Source organism: Heliangelus exortis, chromosome 22, assembly GCF_036169615.1.
Source record: "Heliangelus exortis chromosome 22, bHelExo1.hap1, whole genome shotgun sequence".
NCBI classification, from domain to species: Eukaryota; Metazoa; Chordata; class Aves; order Apodiformes; family Trochilidae; genus Heliangelus; species Heliangelus exortis.
This window is the reverse complement of record NC_092443.1, coordinates 4,104,682-4,119,850: the sequence shown is the minus strand read 5'-3', so window position 1 is coordinate 4,119,850 and position 15,169 is coordinate 4,104,682. Positions and strand designations below refer to the sequence as shown.

General features: G+C 52.4%; 1 protein-coding gene across 1 annotated transcript in view; it reads right to left on the bottom strand.

Annotated features, from left to right (window-relative positions):
* MEGF9 (multiple EGF like domains 9) overlaps positions 1-7,694 on the bottom strand; it is a 44,343-nt gene extending 36,649 nt beyond the window's left edge. The window contains exon 1 of the mRNA XM_071765719.1: positions 7,222-7,694. Coding sequence (XP_071621820.1) covers positions 7,222-7,546 — 325 coding nt within the window. The 5' untranslated portion in view covers positions 7,547-7,694. The remainder of the gene's footprint in view (positions 1-7,221) is intronic.
* Between the last annotated feature and the right edge of the window lie 7,475 nt (positions 7,695-15,169).

Here is a 15,169-nt window from a genome sequence, read left to right as displayed (position 1 = left end):
CTTGTCATGTTTCTGGTGGCTTATTTATAAGGACAGGGGGCATGTGAATTAAGAGTGGTAAAAAGATTGACTTGGGTTTCTCTCTGGCTTTGCGGCTGAGCTGTCTCAAGAGTAAAACCTTTGAGGTTTTTGCTTTTTTCTTTTTCCAGGCAAAAAGCAAACGCCCGTCTTTCATGCTCAGACTCTGAATTGGTTCCATTTACAAGGCAAATTCTAATTCATATAGCAGGTGTTCAGCAAAAAAAAAAAAAAATTTAAAATCCTACTTTAAGCAGCACAAGACCAAATTAAGGCTTCACCTTAGGTCTTGCACCTCCAGGGAGGCTCCTCATTTACTGAAATAGGACCCCTGTCTGTATGAAGTAGGAGCAGAAACCACAAAAAAACCCTTTCCAAAGGTGGGGAATAGAAGTCTGGAAGGGGTTTGGGCAGAGCTATTGCTGAGTATTGTGCCTGTCCAGCCCGGGGACCCCACTGCATTCTGTGTGACGAAGGGCAATCGGAATTTTGCATGGGATGATCTGGACAAGCATCAGCCAGAGGAGGAATTCAGCCTCCAACAAAAGAGCTGCTTCAGGCAGCTCAAACCATCCCCGGCCGATTAGCACCCGGGCAGAATGTTTTTGTGGTCTATTCTTTGCAGGCAGCTCGGCACAATCCAGAAAAAACCCCACGTGAACTGAGCACCCCCTCTCTGTACTCAGTGCCTTTTAAAATAGCTGCTGAAAACAAGGGGTGACAGCCAGGCTGCCCAGCACCCCTGGCTGCAGGACCCCAGCTGGGATGGGATCTGCTTGGCTGAAGGAGGAGGAGCTGAACCACTTTGCCAGCATCCCTGGGTGTGAAGAAGCAGGGAATGGGGAGAGAAGCTGTGAGGGGAGTGGGTGTCTCCATCAGAAGAGGTAAAGTCATCAATTCTCCATCTTGGCTGTGAAGGAGCTGGGACAAGGCTGTCTGGAGGTTTCCCATTGAATTACAGGAGGAAAAAAATGTTCTGCCCAAACAAGATTCAATTATTCCAAGTCTACAATGTCTTGTTCAAAACACTTCCAGACTGACAAGCTTTAATCTAATAAAAGACCCCAGCAGACAAGCCCAGCTGAGATTTAGGAAGTGTTTCCCCCCAGCTCCCCACCAGGGATGGATTTTGCCCCAAGCACAAGGAGAACATTGACCTTACAGGGCAGCCTCAAGATGCAGGACCCTCGACCTCACTGGAGGCATAAGCAGATGCAACACAAGAACCATTTCATTTCAGTCTGACCCAACCCAAAATTCAAATGAAAAAAAAAAAGCAAATAATTTCCTGTGAACCCGAAACCCTGGTTTTCAGCCAGTGTAATGAGACAGAACTGCAACCAGTTCTGCTCTCCTGGGGTGCTGGAGACACACGACCCCCCAAGGCAGGGCAGATGGTTAGATTGCAAGCTAGCCTTGAGCTCATAAAACACATTTAATACCCCCAACCAATTATGAAGTGCCAGACTCTGTCCCCCCAGCCCCTGTCCCCAGTGAGCAATGCCTCACTGCACAAGGCAGCCCTGTTGAGCTCAGACACACAGCATGAGTTGGGACAGCAAAGCCTGTGTGTTCCCAGGACCTCTGAAGCAAATCCAAGCCCTTGCTGCAACCTGATTTAAAAGCTCAGTGAAGCCTCAGGTGCAGTCTAGGTGCTGCACAGCAACCCAGCTCCTTAACATTTTTTATTTTAAGTGCTTGTCAGAGGTAAAAACAGAAGGAGCCTTTCCTTTCAGGCAGATGGCTGCAAGAGAGAACCCTGCTTTCAGCACCCAGCATAGCCATGAGTTTATTTCTAATGACAGCAGATGCATCATGAGCCACTGCTGAGATCTCGGCTGCTTCTTGGAAGCACCAGTGAGTCCCTCAGCTCCACAGCAAAGCTCCTGACAGGCAGCTGGCATGAGCTCTGGCCAGATGAGCTGCAGCAGAGTGACTGAGCCCTGGGTATTTATAGGCCACAGGCTCTTGACAAAAAAACAGAAAACAAAAAACCAACAAACAAACAGAAAAAACACCTCTAAAATCTTTCCCCTGACTTCAGCAGACTTGTGTCCAGGGCCTCTCTTCCTCTGGGACAGCTTGTTCTGTGCTTCTCTAGCCACAGCCCTGGGGTGTGGGAAGTCCTGCATGCCCCTGTCCTCATGCACAGCTGGTGGGGACAGAGCTGGGAACAGGCTCCATCTCCACCACCCATCCAGGAAGACCCCAGGATGCTGCACCCACCCCCAAGGACCACGATCCCCTCCGGGATACAATTATTCACCCCCTGGAGTGACACCTCCAGGAAACCCACCCCACAGTTGCCCCCATTTCCCAGCTGTTTGGACAGGCACAACCTCTGCAGCCCAGGCAAAGCCCCATCTGCCCTGCAAGAGTCTCCCTGGTGATGCTCTGGTGACCTGGTCACTGGGTGCTGCCTGATTGTCCCAGCCCTTGGGGACCAAAACCATTCTTACAGAGCCTGAAGGACCATTGACATCAGCAAACAGGGCTGGGACACCTCCTGCCCACCACACAGCTTCAGGCAATCCTCATTATTCAGCAGTGCAGCAATTTTGCTGTCAAGGTTGGTGCTTGGGCATTACCAAGAGCAGCTGGATAAATAAAATAACCCCCACACAGCACCCCGTCTTGCTTGTTTTACACCTGGTATTTTCCAAGCAGCAGCTCAGTGAAGTGACAATGTCCAAATCTCAGTTATCATTTAAAAGAAATAAAGCAAAATCCCAGCACTGCTCCCTGCAGAGGGAAGCTAACAAACAAGACCTCGAATGCTCTGTAGGTCCTCCCAGAAATATCCTGACTTTTATGAGCATCACTAAGTCCAATAGTCTCAAACTCTTGAGTCAGCACAGTTGGATGCATCTGATTCAAGAATGACTCAGAGAGGAGCATGGAGGCAGGGAGAATGGCAAGGGAGTGACATTTTCTGCTGTGGGCAAAATCCCTGTATTTTAAGCTCAGAGATCCAAGGCCCACAATTTATGACTTGATTGAAAAGAGCTCTCTCTACCCTGCCTGCTCCTGTACTGATCCCAAATGACACATCCATAGCCCTTCTTCTCAGCCTTCGTGCCTGTGACTTAATTTCCATTTTTTTTAAAAGAAAATAATAATGATGCAAATCCCACTGACACCTTGAAAGCAAGCTATCTCGAGAACCACATGGACACAATCCTCCTGAAAAAAAGGAAAGCTGAAGCTGCCATCCCAAGCACCAAGATGGACAGGCTCAGCTCACCCTGTCTCTCCCCCTCCTGGCCCCAAGCTGCCCATGTGTCAGCCCAGCACCACAAAACAGGACCTGGGCTTGCACCTACAGAGGCTGCAAAAGTCTTCCTCAGGCTGCAAAAGTCCATTTAGTGTCATCCACTGCCCAGCCCCAGCCATGGAGACCCAACAAGCTGCCTGGGCATTAAACATTCACACGTGTGCCCAAGACAGACCCGTGTCACACCGAGCATGGGGAAAAAAAGTGATCATGATTAGCCAAGCCACACCCATTGCCCCTGGGGATTTGTCAGGCTCCTCTTTATAGGCCAAACCCATCAAATCATCTCCCCCACCCATAGGGTCTGTCTGCACCTCCTCCATCTGGCTGTGAGCCTCCCAGCAAGAAATGGCCCCATGCCAAAGGCTGGAGACCCATCAAACATCACTGCACATCATCAAACATCACTGCACATCATCAAACATCACTGCACATCATCAAACATCACTGCACATCATCACACCCTGACTCAGCTTTCACCCATTTCCGTAGCAGCCTGAGATGCCTCCCCGTGGGTAACTGCTCAGGCCACCGGGCTACCTGCATTCCCTGCCCTGTGGCTGCAGCAGAAATCACTCACTGTGCCCTCCCATGAGGTGCAGAGGTGAGGAGCCAGGCTCAGGGTTACATCTGAGATCTGGTGACCCAAGTGGAGCACTACAGAGACCACAGGGAAGAGGGAAGGCAACACTTGAGAACTGAAACACTTCATACGGTCTAAAGATGCCTGAAGCCAGGGTTTGGGTGCAGCTCTTCTGCTGACCCAGCCACAGCAGCCCAACTGAGGAGGTTGGGGCTTTTCAGCCCACCTATCTCCTGTGTATGGGGACAGAAGAAATTCAGAACAAAATGTCCTTTGAAAAGACCCACGTTGTTCACTGCCACCCCACAGAAATGGGGGGAATAGAGAAGTGTTGTTCTGCAGGCAGGCAAAGCCCAACCAGGACTACGCTGGCCCCAGCAGCTGCATCTCTGCTCCAACACATCCACCCCCAAGTCATCTTCCCCAGCAAAGCTCCAGCTTTTACTTTAAAACAAGACTATTTTGTATAAATGACCGAGGCAGAGTCTCCACAGCGGGTGTTTGAGGCTTTAGTGATAAGGCAGGGGATACTTTTAAGCTTGTCTCCACAAACACGAGGATTAGCCATTTACTTCTCTTAAAAACAAAATCCTGGATTTTAACACGATCAGAGGCTTGGAAAGAAAAATAAACATCATGAAACTAGGAAAGGGAAGAGAATAAGAGAGGAGCAGGCAGGCAGCTTGGCAGTAGCTGAAGTGCTTCTTAAACCAGAATGAAAAAAATCCATTGAAGTCGGAATTTAAAATCTTGGTAGAGAGCAGAACAGGCACTGAATGTGAGGACACTCACCAATTTCTGATCAGTGACACTGCCATCAGCATTAAACAAAGCCTTCCTAATAACGTGCATGAGAAAAGGCCCATTTGTTTCATGCAGTAAAGCATATAATGCATTAATTCCCTACTGGATTGACAAAGTCATCAAAACACGCTTGAATTCAAGCAAAAGGAGGGTTCCAGCTAAACCCGTGGTGCTTTACTGTGCCTTTGGTGCTTAATGCCCTTTGAGAGCTGCCACGGAGGACTCCAGCAACATGCAGCAGATGGGGTCAGCATGGAAAAGCCCCCCACAAACCCACGACCAACTCCCACATGGACCACAGCCCCCCCAGAGCTCTCCAAGCACACAGGGGGATGCTGCCTAGCCCAGCATCTCCTCCCATTGCCACCTCACCCCCCCCCCCCCCAAAGCCCACCAGACACCCAAGTGTGCCAGCAACCTCCCCATCAGCCAGGGTAAACCTCAACCTGATGACAAATAAATTACTCTGTCTGAGGGGACATCTTCTGCCTGTGTGCTCCCACCCTCACCACCACCACAGTGTAAAGAGAGCAATTCTGTGATGAAGCTGCTGTCACCATTAATAATTAGCACTTTAAAACTTCAAAGGGTGATGCTGGCTGCCACAATACAAACTCAGCACAGCCAAGGATGGGGGGGAAGAGTTCTCCCCACCTGTGCTCCTGTTTCACAAGTGAGACCTTGAAAGCAGAGGTGAGGACAGCCCACGGGGGGATCTGTGGGGGTGCTGGGATCAGAGACAAAACCTCCCAACCTGCCTCCCTGACACCTCCTACAGCAGCAGAGGTAAAGGGACATCGTGCCAGCATCACACACAGGCACCTGAGAGCATCCTGAAATAATCACTAAACCAGCACCTTGCAGTGCCCTCACATAACACTTGTCACTTGGCCCATATGAGGGATGCTCTTGATGGGAGCCTGGGATGGGAGAGGTGCTGCCCCTGGGGATGGACACAAACACAACAGACAAGGTCAGGCAGGGAATTATGTGCTCAGCAGGACCCAGGGCAGGTCCATCCATCCATCCCCCACTGGAGGGTCACACCATGCTGCACGTGCCAGGTGAGTGGCTGAGCAGATGAGGCCTGATTGTGGCACAACAGAGAAAATTGCTTTTGCTTTAAGAAAACTCAGCCCCTCCTATCTTTATCAGCAAGTCCTCATCTAAAGCCATTCTCTCTTCCAGAGAAAGTAAAGATACAAACCTCAATGGAAAAAAGGGAATTGAAGTCTGAAAACAAGACGTTCCAGATCTGATGATTATATTTCTAGCCAAATAAAACAGTTTGATTAATCTACTTGTTCAGACTGTTAAAGCTACCAGAACTGCAGAATATATCCCTTTCGGATTACAGGAAGCTCAACACACCTAACAAATCCAATATCTTCCAGGCAAGGAGAAAAAATAAATACAAAAATGAAAGAATGCTATAGCATTTACACAGGTCTGAGCATACAGCTTTGGAAATGTAGCATGAAGCAGAGTTTTCCAGTGAAATAAGTGTTCAAAGCTTCATCCATGACACCAGCAGTTTTGTCTACTTAATCTGTAAGTGAACTGGAGTCTTGGCTTTGAAGACCATCAGTGTTTTCAACTCCTATCACCATCACTCAGCCCTACACCCTTCAGCTGAAAGCACACCTCTCCAGCCCCCTGTTACCTCTTCCCTCCTCACACTCTTCATTGAAAATTCCATTTATTCCCAGGGCCATAACACTTTCCCCAGCTCTGCACAAGCCCCATGCTTGCAACGGGGGCAGGAGGAGGCCTCGAGTGGGCTGCACTGAGATGTATTTCCCAGAATAGAACCCCCCACACCCCCACCCCCCCAGCTCTTCTCTCCCCTCAGGCCCAGCAGGCACCGTGCTGCAAACGTGTCTGCCGGTACAGGTGAGAACATGGGCTCCAGCAACACCCTAAAGCCCTCCCTAAGCCCATTCTGCTGCTGAAACGGGGAGGTGGGACCCCGGGGAAGCCTCGATGGGGCTCCACTTCCAGGGTACCACCAGGGATGCTCGAGGCCAGCGTTCACCTTGCTGGATGCTGCCCTGATGATGGGACAGCCACGTCTCCACTTCTCCGTGGGGAGTACATCAGGGGGGGCTGGCGTGAAGGATGCTTTGGGACAGCACCCACCTGCTGCTCTCCAAAACCACCGGGAACGCCTGGAACCCCACCGGCACGGCACGGGTTGGGTGCACCTGCCCCGACAGGACCCTACCCGGGGTCAGCACAGCCTGGAGCCCCCGCTCTGCCCACCCAGCCCCGCACCCGAGACCTGCCCGGGGGTCACAGCCCCCCACAGGCACCCAGCCCTGCACCGGGCCGGGCCGTGAGATGCTCCGGGGTCCCACACCTCGGGGCCCCTCCTCCTGCCCGGCACGGGGGTGGCTGCAGCCGGAGGTCGCTGCCCCCCGCGAAAACCCCCCCGGTCGCTCCTTTGTCCGCCCGCGGACGGAGGGAGGGGGCAGCCCCATCCCGCTCCCCGCCGGTGCCGCCGCCGCCACCACCCCGTCACAGACACGCGTGGGCCGCTCACCTGCGGGGCCGCTGCCCGCGACCGCCTCCTCTTCCTCCTCCTCCTCCTCTTCCACCGCCGCCGCCTCCTCCTCCTCCTCCGGGGGCGGCGGCGGCGGAACGCTGCCCCGGGCGGGCACGGCGGTACCGCGGGGCCGAGCCGTGGGCGCGGTGCCTTGGCTGCCCTCAGCGGGACCGCCGCTGCCGCTGCCGGGTTCGGGGGGAGGCGCGGTGCTGGAGGGCAGCCCGGCGGCGGCGGCCAGGAGGACGGCGAGGCAGAGCAGGGCGAGCCCGGGCGCGGTCCTCGGCCGGCGCCTCATGCTGCGGCGCGGAGCTCCGCCATTCATTCATTCATTCATTCATCCAAGCGGTTCGCTTCACCCACGCAGAGGGCCCTGGGAGCGGAACCGGGCAGCGGGGCCGGGGAGCGGCGGCGGCTCCCGCCCGCCTCAGCCGGCCATGCCGCGCCGCTGCCGCTCCGAGAGCCCCGCAGGCGGCTCCCGCCGCGCCCCGGCCCGGCTGACAGAACCGCCGAGCCCCGCCCCGCCCCGCGACCGCCGCCAATCAGCGCCGCGCACGCCCACCTGACGGCGACTTCGGAGCGCATTGTGCGCGGCGCAGCCAATCAGAAAGCAGAGGGAGAGGGAGGATGGGCGGGGATAACGGTGACCCCGCCCCCAGGGGATGGGCGGGCCGGCATTGTGAGGGCGGGGGTAGCGGCGGGGGGGGGCACCGGCCCTGGAGCCCCGGACTGGGGGGAGCGGGCGGTCACACGCCTGTCTTTATATTGTATCTATAGACGTTACATCTATTTTAATACACGGGTTTAAATTTTTTTTTTTGTATCTTTGTTATTTTTATTTAAAAAATTAAATCTCCCCCAGAAATTGCAAAACAATGAGGAAGGCGCCGGGATGCGCAGCGGGACACAAAGCGGGTTGTCAGCGGGACGGATGCTCCCCCTCCCACAAGTGTCTGCAGGGACCCGGCAGGTCAGGGGTATCACAGCATCATCCGCCCCCGCCTCCAGCAGCCACCTGTCCCCATCTCCCCCGGCCACCTCCGCCATCTCCACGCCCCCTCCCCACGCCCTCGGTGGTGCCATTCCCCTTTGTGCTGCTCAGCGTCGGGGCTGGAGGTGTTTCCCCCTTCTCCTCCCGGGAACCAGCCCTAAGGACAATGAAACTGGGGGAGCACTCAGGTTGCCCCCCACCCTTCTTCCTTGCTGGGGCCAAGCGGTGACCTTGGCCAAAGCCCCGAGCCCCGGAGGAGCGCTCAGCAGCGCAGCGGGGGGAGGATGCAGAGTGACACAGAAATTAATTATTGAGGGAGCCCAGCTGGGTGATTGCTGGTTCACATGTGTTGAAACAAGACATAGGCGTGTGCCGCCAGCCCCGGGCGGTGGGGAGGACGCGGTCCCACCAACCCAGAGATGCGGCTGCCTGCCGGGGTGTGCAGAGCAGCCGGGGGGGCCATACGGAACCTTACGGGGCTGGAAGGAGTCCTGTGGGGCCCTATGGGCAGCAGCCACCCTTGTGCATCCCTCTGCGGGATGGTGCTGAGCACTGGGGCACATGGCTCTTAGCTGCCCGTCCCTGCCCCGAGGCGTGTGGCACTGCCAGGTGTTGGCATCGTCTCTTGTTCCTACAGCAGCCCGGGGATGCTGACGAGTGTCTTTTTGGGATTAGACAGCCCCACCTTCACCCATCGCACGATCGAGGCTGAGTCCTTCTCTAGCACAATATTTAGGGGTTGTCTACAAGGAAATGCTGCCCAGCACAGCTGCCGTGGGCTAATTATTCTGCAATAACTCACTACTCTTCCCCCATACCCAATCCCTTCTTAGAAATAAATGGGACTTTATTCGTGCATAATAATATAATTGTTATTCCCCAGCAGCTATGCTGCACCATTTCCCCCACAGTGACAAACCCTTCTGAGATTTGCTTTTTATAGCTGTCAGCCTGTCATTCCCCTCGGGGACCAAAGAGTCCCTCTGATCCAGGGGGATACAGCTGGCATAGAGGGAGGATGGTTTGCTGATCAAGTCTCTCCTCCAGCCATTCACACAAGGTTATTGTCTGTGGGAACGGGAAGGAAGAAGCTGAGCAGAGGAGTGGATTGTTAAGGAAAGAGTTATCTGGAACAAAGAAAGGCAGCCAAAGGATGGACCCTGCACCCATCTCCCAGCTCAGGGATGTTCCCCATGGAGGGGCAAATGCCTGCACAGCACAGGCTGCTGGATCTGCTCATCTGGATTCCAAAATACTCTATTCTCCTGTTCTGACTGGGAGGAGCAGGTAAGCACATCACAACCTTCCATCTGTTTATCCTCAGGCAGCACCACTCTGTCACCTCAACCCAGGAGGGAGACAGGAAGGTTCTGCCTGGGTCAGATGTCCTGTGGGGCATCCTTATCACAGCAGAACATATGGAAGAGGACTGGTGACCCCTGGGAGCTGAGACCACACACAGAAGTCAGTGAGACTTGTAATGAGAATCATTATAAAGAGCTGCAAACCAAAATTGAATGCCTGTGCCACGTCGGTGGTTCACACAACCCACAGCCTTCGTGTGAAGCCACATCCCGATGAAACCCCCAGGGCTGAATCCCCAGGTTGATGGAAACCACTGACAACTCCCAAAATCTCCGCAGCAAGGGCTGGGGGAAGAGCTGGGAAAAGAGTATGGAAGATGCTGGGGGAACGGGATGGAAGATGTGGGTGGCATGTCCCAGGCCCTGCAGAGGGACAGCTTCAGCAGGACACACCGCTCCCCCTGTCGATGTCAAATGTATTTGCAAGTGCTCCACATCCCGGACCATCGGACCCAAAGCAGCCCTGGCCCTCCCCAAAGAAACAACCCCCCAGAAAGCCACTGCCCGCTTTCAAGGTCATCCAGCTGGGGATGCGAAGGGCACAGAGCAGGCCTGTGTGGTCACCAGGCCACCGAAATTGTCACACTGCCCGTCTGATGTTTGCAGTTTGCAAGGTGCAGGTGAGAAATTCCCATTGAAGCAGGATGGATCCCTGGGGAATGAGGAGGGCTGACACGGAGCTCAGGCTGCGAGAGGAGACAGCCCAGCTTCAACGCCTCATGAGTTTTACAGGTATCGACATCCTCCCTGGAATTGTTCCTGTTCCATCAAATCAGCAAGATTTTCTTCCCCCGTGGAAAGTTTCCATCAGATATTGAGCAACCAGCTTTTTCTCTGACCTATTTGCAAGCCCCGAGCCACTCGCTCCACCACCACCCACTGCTTGCAAGCTTTGATAATTCAATGAGATGTTAATTCCAACACTCTGCATAACTCACGGTACAAAAACTTTTTTTTTTTTTTCTTAATTATCATTAATTGCTTTGCAGGAGTAATGAATCCCCTCCACAGACTCACTTTTCAAAGCACTCAGTGTTTTGCTGCACAGCTCCCATTAGCTCCAGGTGTATTAAGTGGTTTCTGACAGTCCCCCGTGCTCTGGGGGAGGCAGAGCCACCCCAAATCTGCAAATCTCCTGGGGACCCAGGAACAAAGCTAAGTCAGAGCCTGGCCAGTGCATGTGCTGCTTAAAAAGCACACTGCAAAAGGGCACTTTCAGATTTAAGCACATAAGGATCATCTTTTAGGACAAAATTATGCTCTAAATGCAAAGGATTATTAGTGAGAACCCACAAGCTTTCCCAGGGCACACATCCAGTGCTGCACAAGGCACTGGAAACTTTTCCACATTCACTTGAGAGCCCTGATCCTGGGGGTGTTTGCAGGACTTGCCCCTGTGGAAGTTGCCCTCCCCTTCCTTTGCAGAGCTGTGTTCAAATCATTGAAATTCAAATTCAAACCATTGCCCTGATTTCAGGGAGATCAATATATTCCTTAGGCTGCACTTCCTCAGTGGGTATCTTAATTATTCCACATGCATATTTGTAATTTATTTAAATCATCAAATAAAAAGTGGTTGAGTGTTGAAATCCCCAGGAACATCCCTGTGAAACTCTGCATGAGATGCAGGAACTGACTTAAAACACAAGCAGAAGTCATGCTTTATTTCCACTGCTGGAGCCAAATAAACAGCAAGTGGAAAGCAAATATATTTTTTAAATCTTTTGTTTTTCATGCCCAGGCCAATGTTATCAACAAGAAGACAACAGTAAGAGCACAGAGCTCTGTGTCTTCATCTCTTTCTCTGTGTGTTTTAAAAATAAAACACCTTCTATGTGGTTGTTCTGAAATGGCAGCCTTGCCTTAGCTGAAGTGCATGCAGTGCCTACATTTATCCTCTGATTTGAATATAAATGAAAGTGAGTGAATTAAAAGCAGAGCCTGAAGAGTTGAGTTGTCTCTGGAGGCGTTCGGCTGCTGGTGGTGGGGCTTGGTGGGCTGAGGCCAGGAGCCCCACCTAAAGCATCCCTGAGCCTCCATCAGCCACTAAATTCCTCCTCCTTGGGGTCCAGTTGCCTCATATGCTGTGCTCACAGGGAAATTACCCTCGTACATTTCTCCAAAATAATGGTGTTGCTTTAAAAGTGCCTCTGGCTGGCTGCTCTTGGCATGAGCCCCATCATGGTGATGCTGAGCATCCCTCCCTCCAGCTCCCTCATCCCCGGCTCGCAGGCACAGCAGGGAAGGGGCACCCCTTGCCCTGGCCACGAGCCGTCCCACAGCCTCCGCAAACCTCACAGACCTTTTTTTTTTAAGGTGCACCAACCCTCTGTGGCGATGAAATAGCAAACGCCCGGAGTCTTTCTCCCAACTTCTCAGCCAGCAGCAAAAGCCACGGCCCCGGCCAGGGAAGCTGCAAAACGCAGCAGCCGCCGCTCCTATCGTGAGCATAAACAAACCCGGGGGTAGCACAGCTCCAGCCTCGCTTCAAATAAATGCGATCAGCAGCCAGGCCTCCTCCTCTCAGAGGGGGGGGAACGTGGGCAGCAAGGAAGGAGGACGCGGGGTGGTGTGTGCACTGCTAATAGGTCCCAGTTCAGCACACACTTAAAGAGCAGCTTAACTTTAAGCACAACGAGGTCAAACAAATGTAAAGCTAAGCTCCTTTTCACATCAAAAATGTCCTACAAATGCACAAGACTGACTAAATTGGCTGCTCCCTATGTTCATTGCTGCCCGATTGGAGGAAAAGAGGGAAGCAGGGGGCCAGGCTCTGCTTCGCCAACTGATCGCTCAGAAAGTACAATTTATTTTTCCTCCGCAGGCACTTTCAAACCTGTTTTCAACTCCAGATCCTGTTGTCCATTCCAAATTTCCTGGAGAAAGTTTTCGGAAGGGTTGATGGGGGGGGGGGGGGGGGGGGGAATTACCTTGGCAGCGTTCCTGGCAGCAGTGGCAGTGCCCGGGGGGGGCAGCTGGAGCCCACCCTGTCTGCAGCCTGCCCGGGCACATGGGAACATGGGAACCAGCTGCTTGCATGCACGGGAGGTTGAAATGAGATTAACCTGAGTGGTGATGTCAAAACTAAAGCTGATGGATTCTTGAAATACTCATTTTTGAAATGACTTGCCCTCTGTAAGTCAAATCCAATGATCCTGATTCCCCCAATCAATAATTTCCTAACTGTTGGCACAAAATGGTTTGATTTCACCAAAACTACACTCTCCAAAAAAGGCTGAAAGAAGCCGCCAGGTTTCTCCTCTCTAAGACAGCCCCTGCAGTCCCCAGCATCGCCCCTGATCCTCCTCCCCAGGCTCTGGCTCCAGCAGTGCCCCATTACTGGCTTTGAGGGATATTACCCCATAGCAGATGCTTTCTGATCCCCCTTTTATTTCTATTTATGTCAATGTGGGGCATAAACCAGGGAAAACCCTTACACTCAGCAGGAGTAGAGGAGCATCCCTTCAAACAAGACTGAAAAAAGCAGTGTGGGAAGGGTTTCTGCATTGCACATCCACAGAAAAGAGCAGCAAATCCTCTCGACATCTGACAGCAGATCGTGGAGGTAAGTCCTTGAGACACTGAGCTACCAGAGATTATACAATTGCTTTGAAAAAGGGCTTTTCTTCCAGATCCCTTTAGCAAATCTCCTGCTATTACCCACCCTAAAGCACTGCTAACACTTCCAATCTCTCCTGCTTTCTGCCACAGACATTCTTCTTACCTTTTGTGTCCGGGCTTGGAGTTTTTTCACTGAATGCTGAAAGCTCAGTTGTTGCCTGGGACATGTGGTGGGAGGGACGAGGGGCAGGGGTCCTGTCCAAGCTCCGCAGCCATTCCCACCCTGCCCAATGCAGGGGAACAGCCACCCTGAGATGGGCGCTCTCACAGACACCAACCTCCCTCCCACAGCACTCAAGGGCAATTTTGGTATTTGGCTGTTTCCACGTTGTTTTAACGACTGCAAGGTTGGGGCTCATCCCAGCTCCCGGCAGGGATCATCGCTGCCGCCTCTTTCCAGGAGGGGGGGTCAGGGGATGTGGCTGGAGTCGGGATCAAGCTGGGTCGAATCCCTGCAAAGAGCAGTGTTTGGGACAAGGTTCTGTCAGCATCCTTCTGCTGCCAAACCCGGTGTGATTCAGGAAAGTCGTGGTGTGAACGCAGAACAAAAGGTCCCTGATATTCGCAGAGGTGTGGGTGGGACATTCAGTGCCCATTTTGGTTCTCCCTGGTTGCTCTGCAAGACCTCTCACTTCTGCTTCTCTCTCAAAAGCTCAGGACTGAGCTTCGTGGCTTTGAGAAGCCACCAGCAGGCAGAGTCACATCCCAAAATCCAGCAGGACATTTGGTGAACCAGCTGCTTCTCAGCACATCCCAAATCCAACCATGACCAACTGCTCTCAGCTGCCAGGTGGGGGGCACAGAGGTGGAGGGGTGGGTGTAGGGAGCTTGGGAGCTGGGAGTGGGATGAGCTGTGGCAGTGGGAATGGGGCCAGGCACAGCAATGAGAGCAGGAACACAGAGAAAGGGGCCTCCCCATTGTCCAGGACAAAAGAGCAGATGTGCACCCGGGGTAGAGAAAATCCCACCCCCTGAAAGCCACATCTGGCACTTCCACTTGGAAGAGCCTGGAGGCTGTCATTACAAGTGTGTTCTGCACCAGTGCAGCTAAACCCTTTCTTTAACTGATTTCATTAATTCTGGACACCACCACATTCCCCCCCTCACACCAGGTTATTCCCACCAGCCCTACCTCAGGCAGCTGCTCCACACCTGAGGGTGTCCCTGTCAAGGGAGTGGCTTTTGTCTGTCTCTGATTTTTTTTTTTTTTTCATAAAAGCCAACAAGAAAAATAAAGACCTGCGATTTTTTTTTTTTCTTCCCCACCTTTTTTTCTTGTCTACATCCTTGCTTAAAAATAAATGTCCTTCATCAGCCTTGCTCACAGGCCTGGTGGATGAGCCCAAACACTGGTGCTAATGCATCCTTGTGGATGCTGTTGCAACACTGAGTGGATCCCTACAATCATTTTAACCCACAGATCTCCACACCAAGCCTCAGCCATTAAGTGCTAGCTTGTGCCTGAGCTAACACATCTTTCAGAAAACACCCCAGTCTCCATTTCAAGACACCAAGAATGAAAAAAACCCCAACCATCAATTTCCTTTGGATTTGTTCCAAAATGTTGGACCTATTGGGGTTTTTAACAGTGAAGGTGATTAATTTCCAGTTTGACTTCATCTGGCTCTTGCTTCCAGCCATCCGTTTGTGTTTTTTCCCCCCTTGCTAAACTACAGAACCTGCAATGCCTGCTCCTCTCTCCCCCTAAAGGTATTTCTTCATTGTCATCAAATCACCTCTCAGCCTCTTTTTTTTAATAACAGAAACAGATGGAGGTCTTTAAGTTCTCCCCCCTGTAAGGCTGTTTCTCCAGTCCTTCAATCATTTTTGTAGCTCTTTTCAACACTCTCCAATGCCCTCTCCTAAAAGCAAACACCTGAACTGGATGCAAGATTTCCAATTTAATCTCTCTTGTCCCATAAAAAGGTTAAATCCTCTCCCAGCTTCTATTCACCTTTTCCACTGTCACATA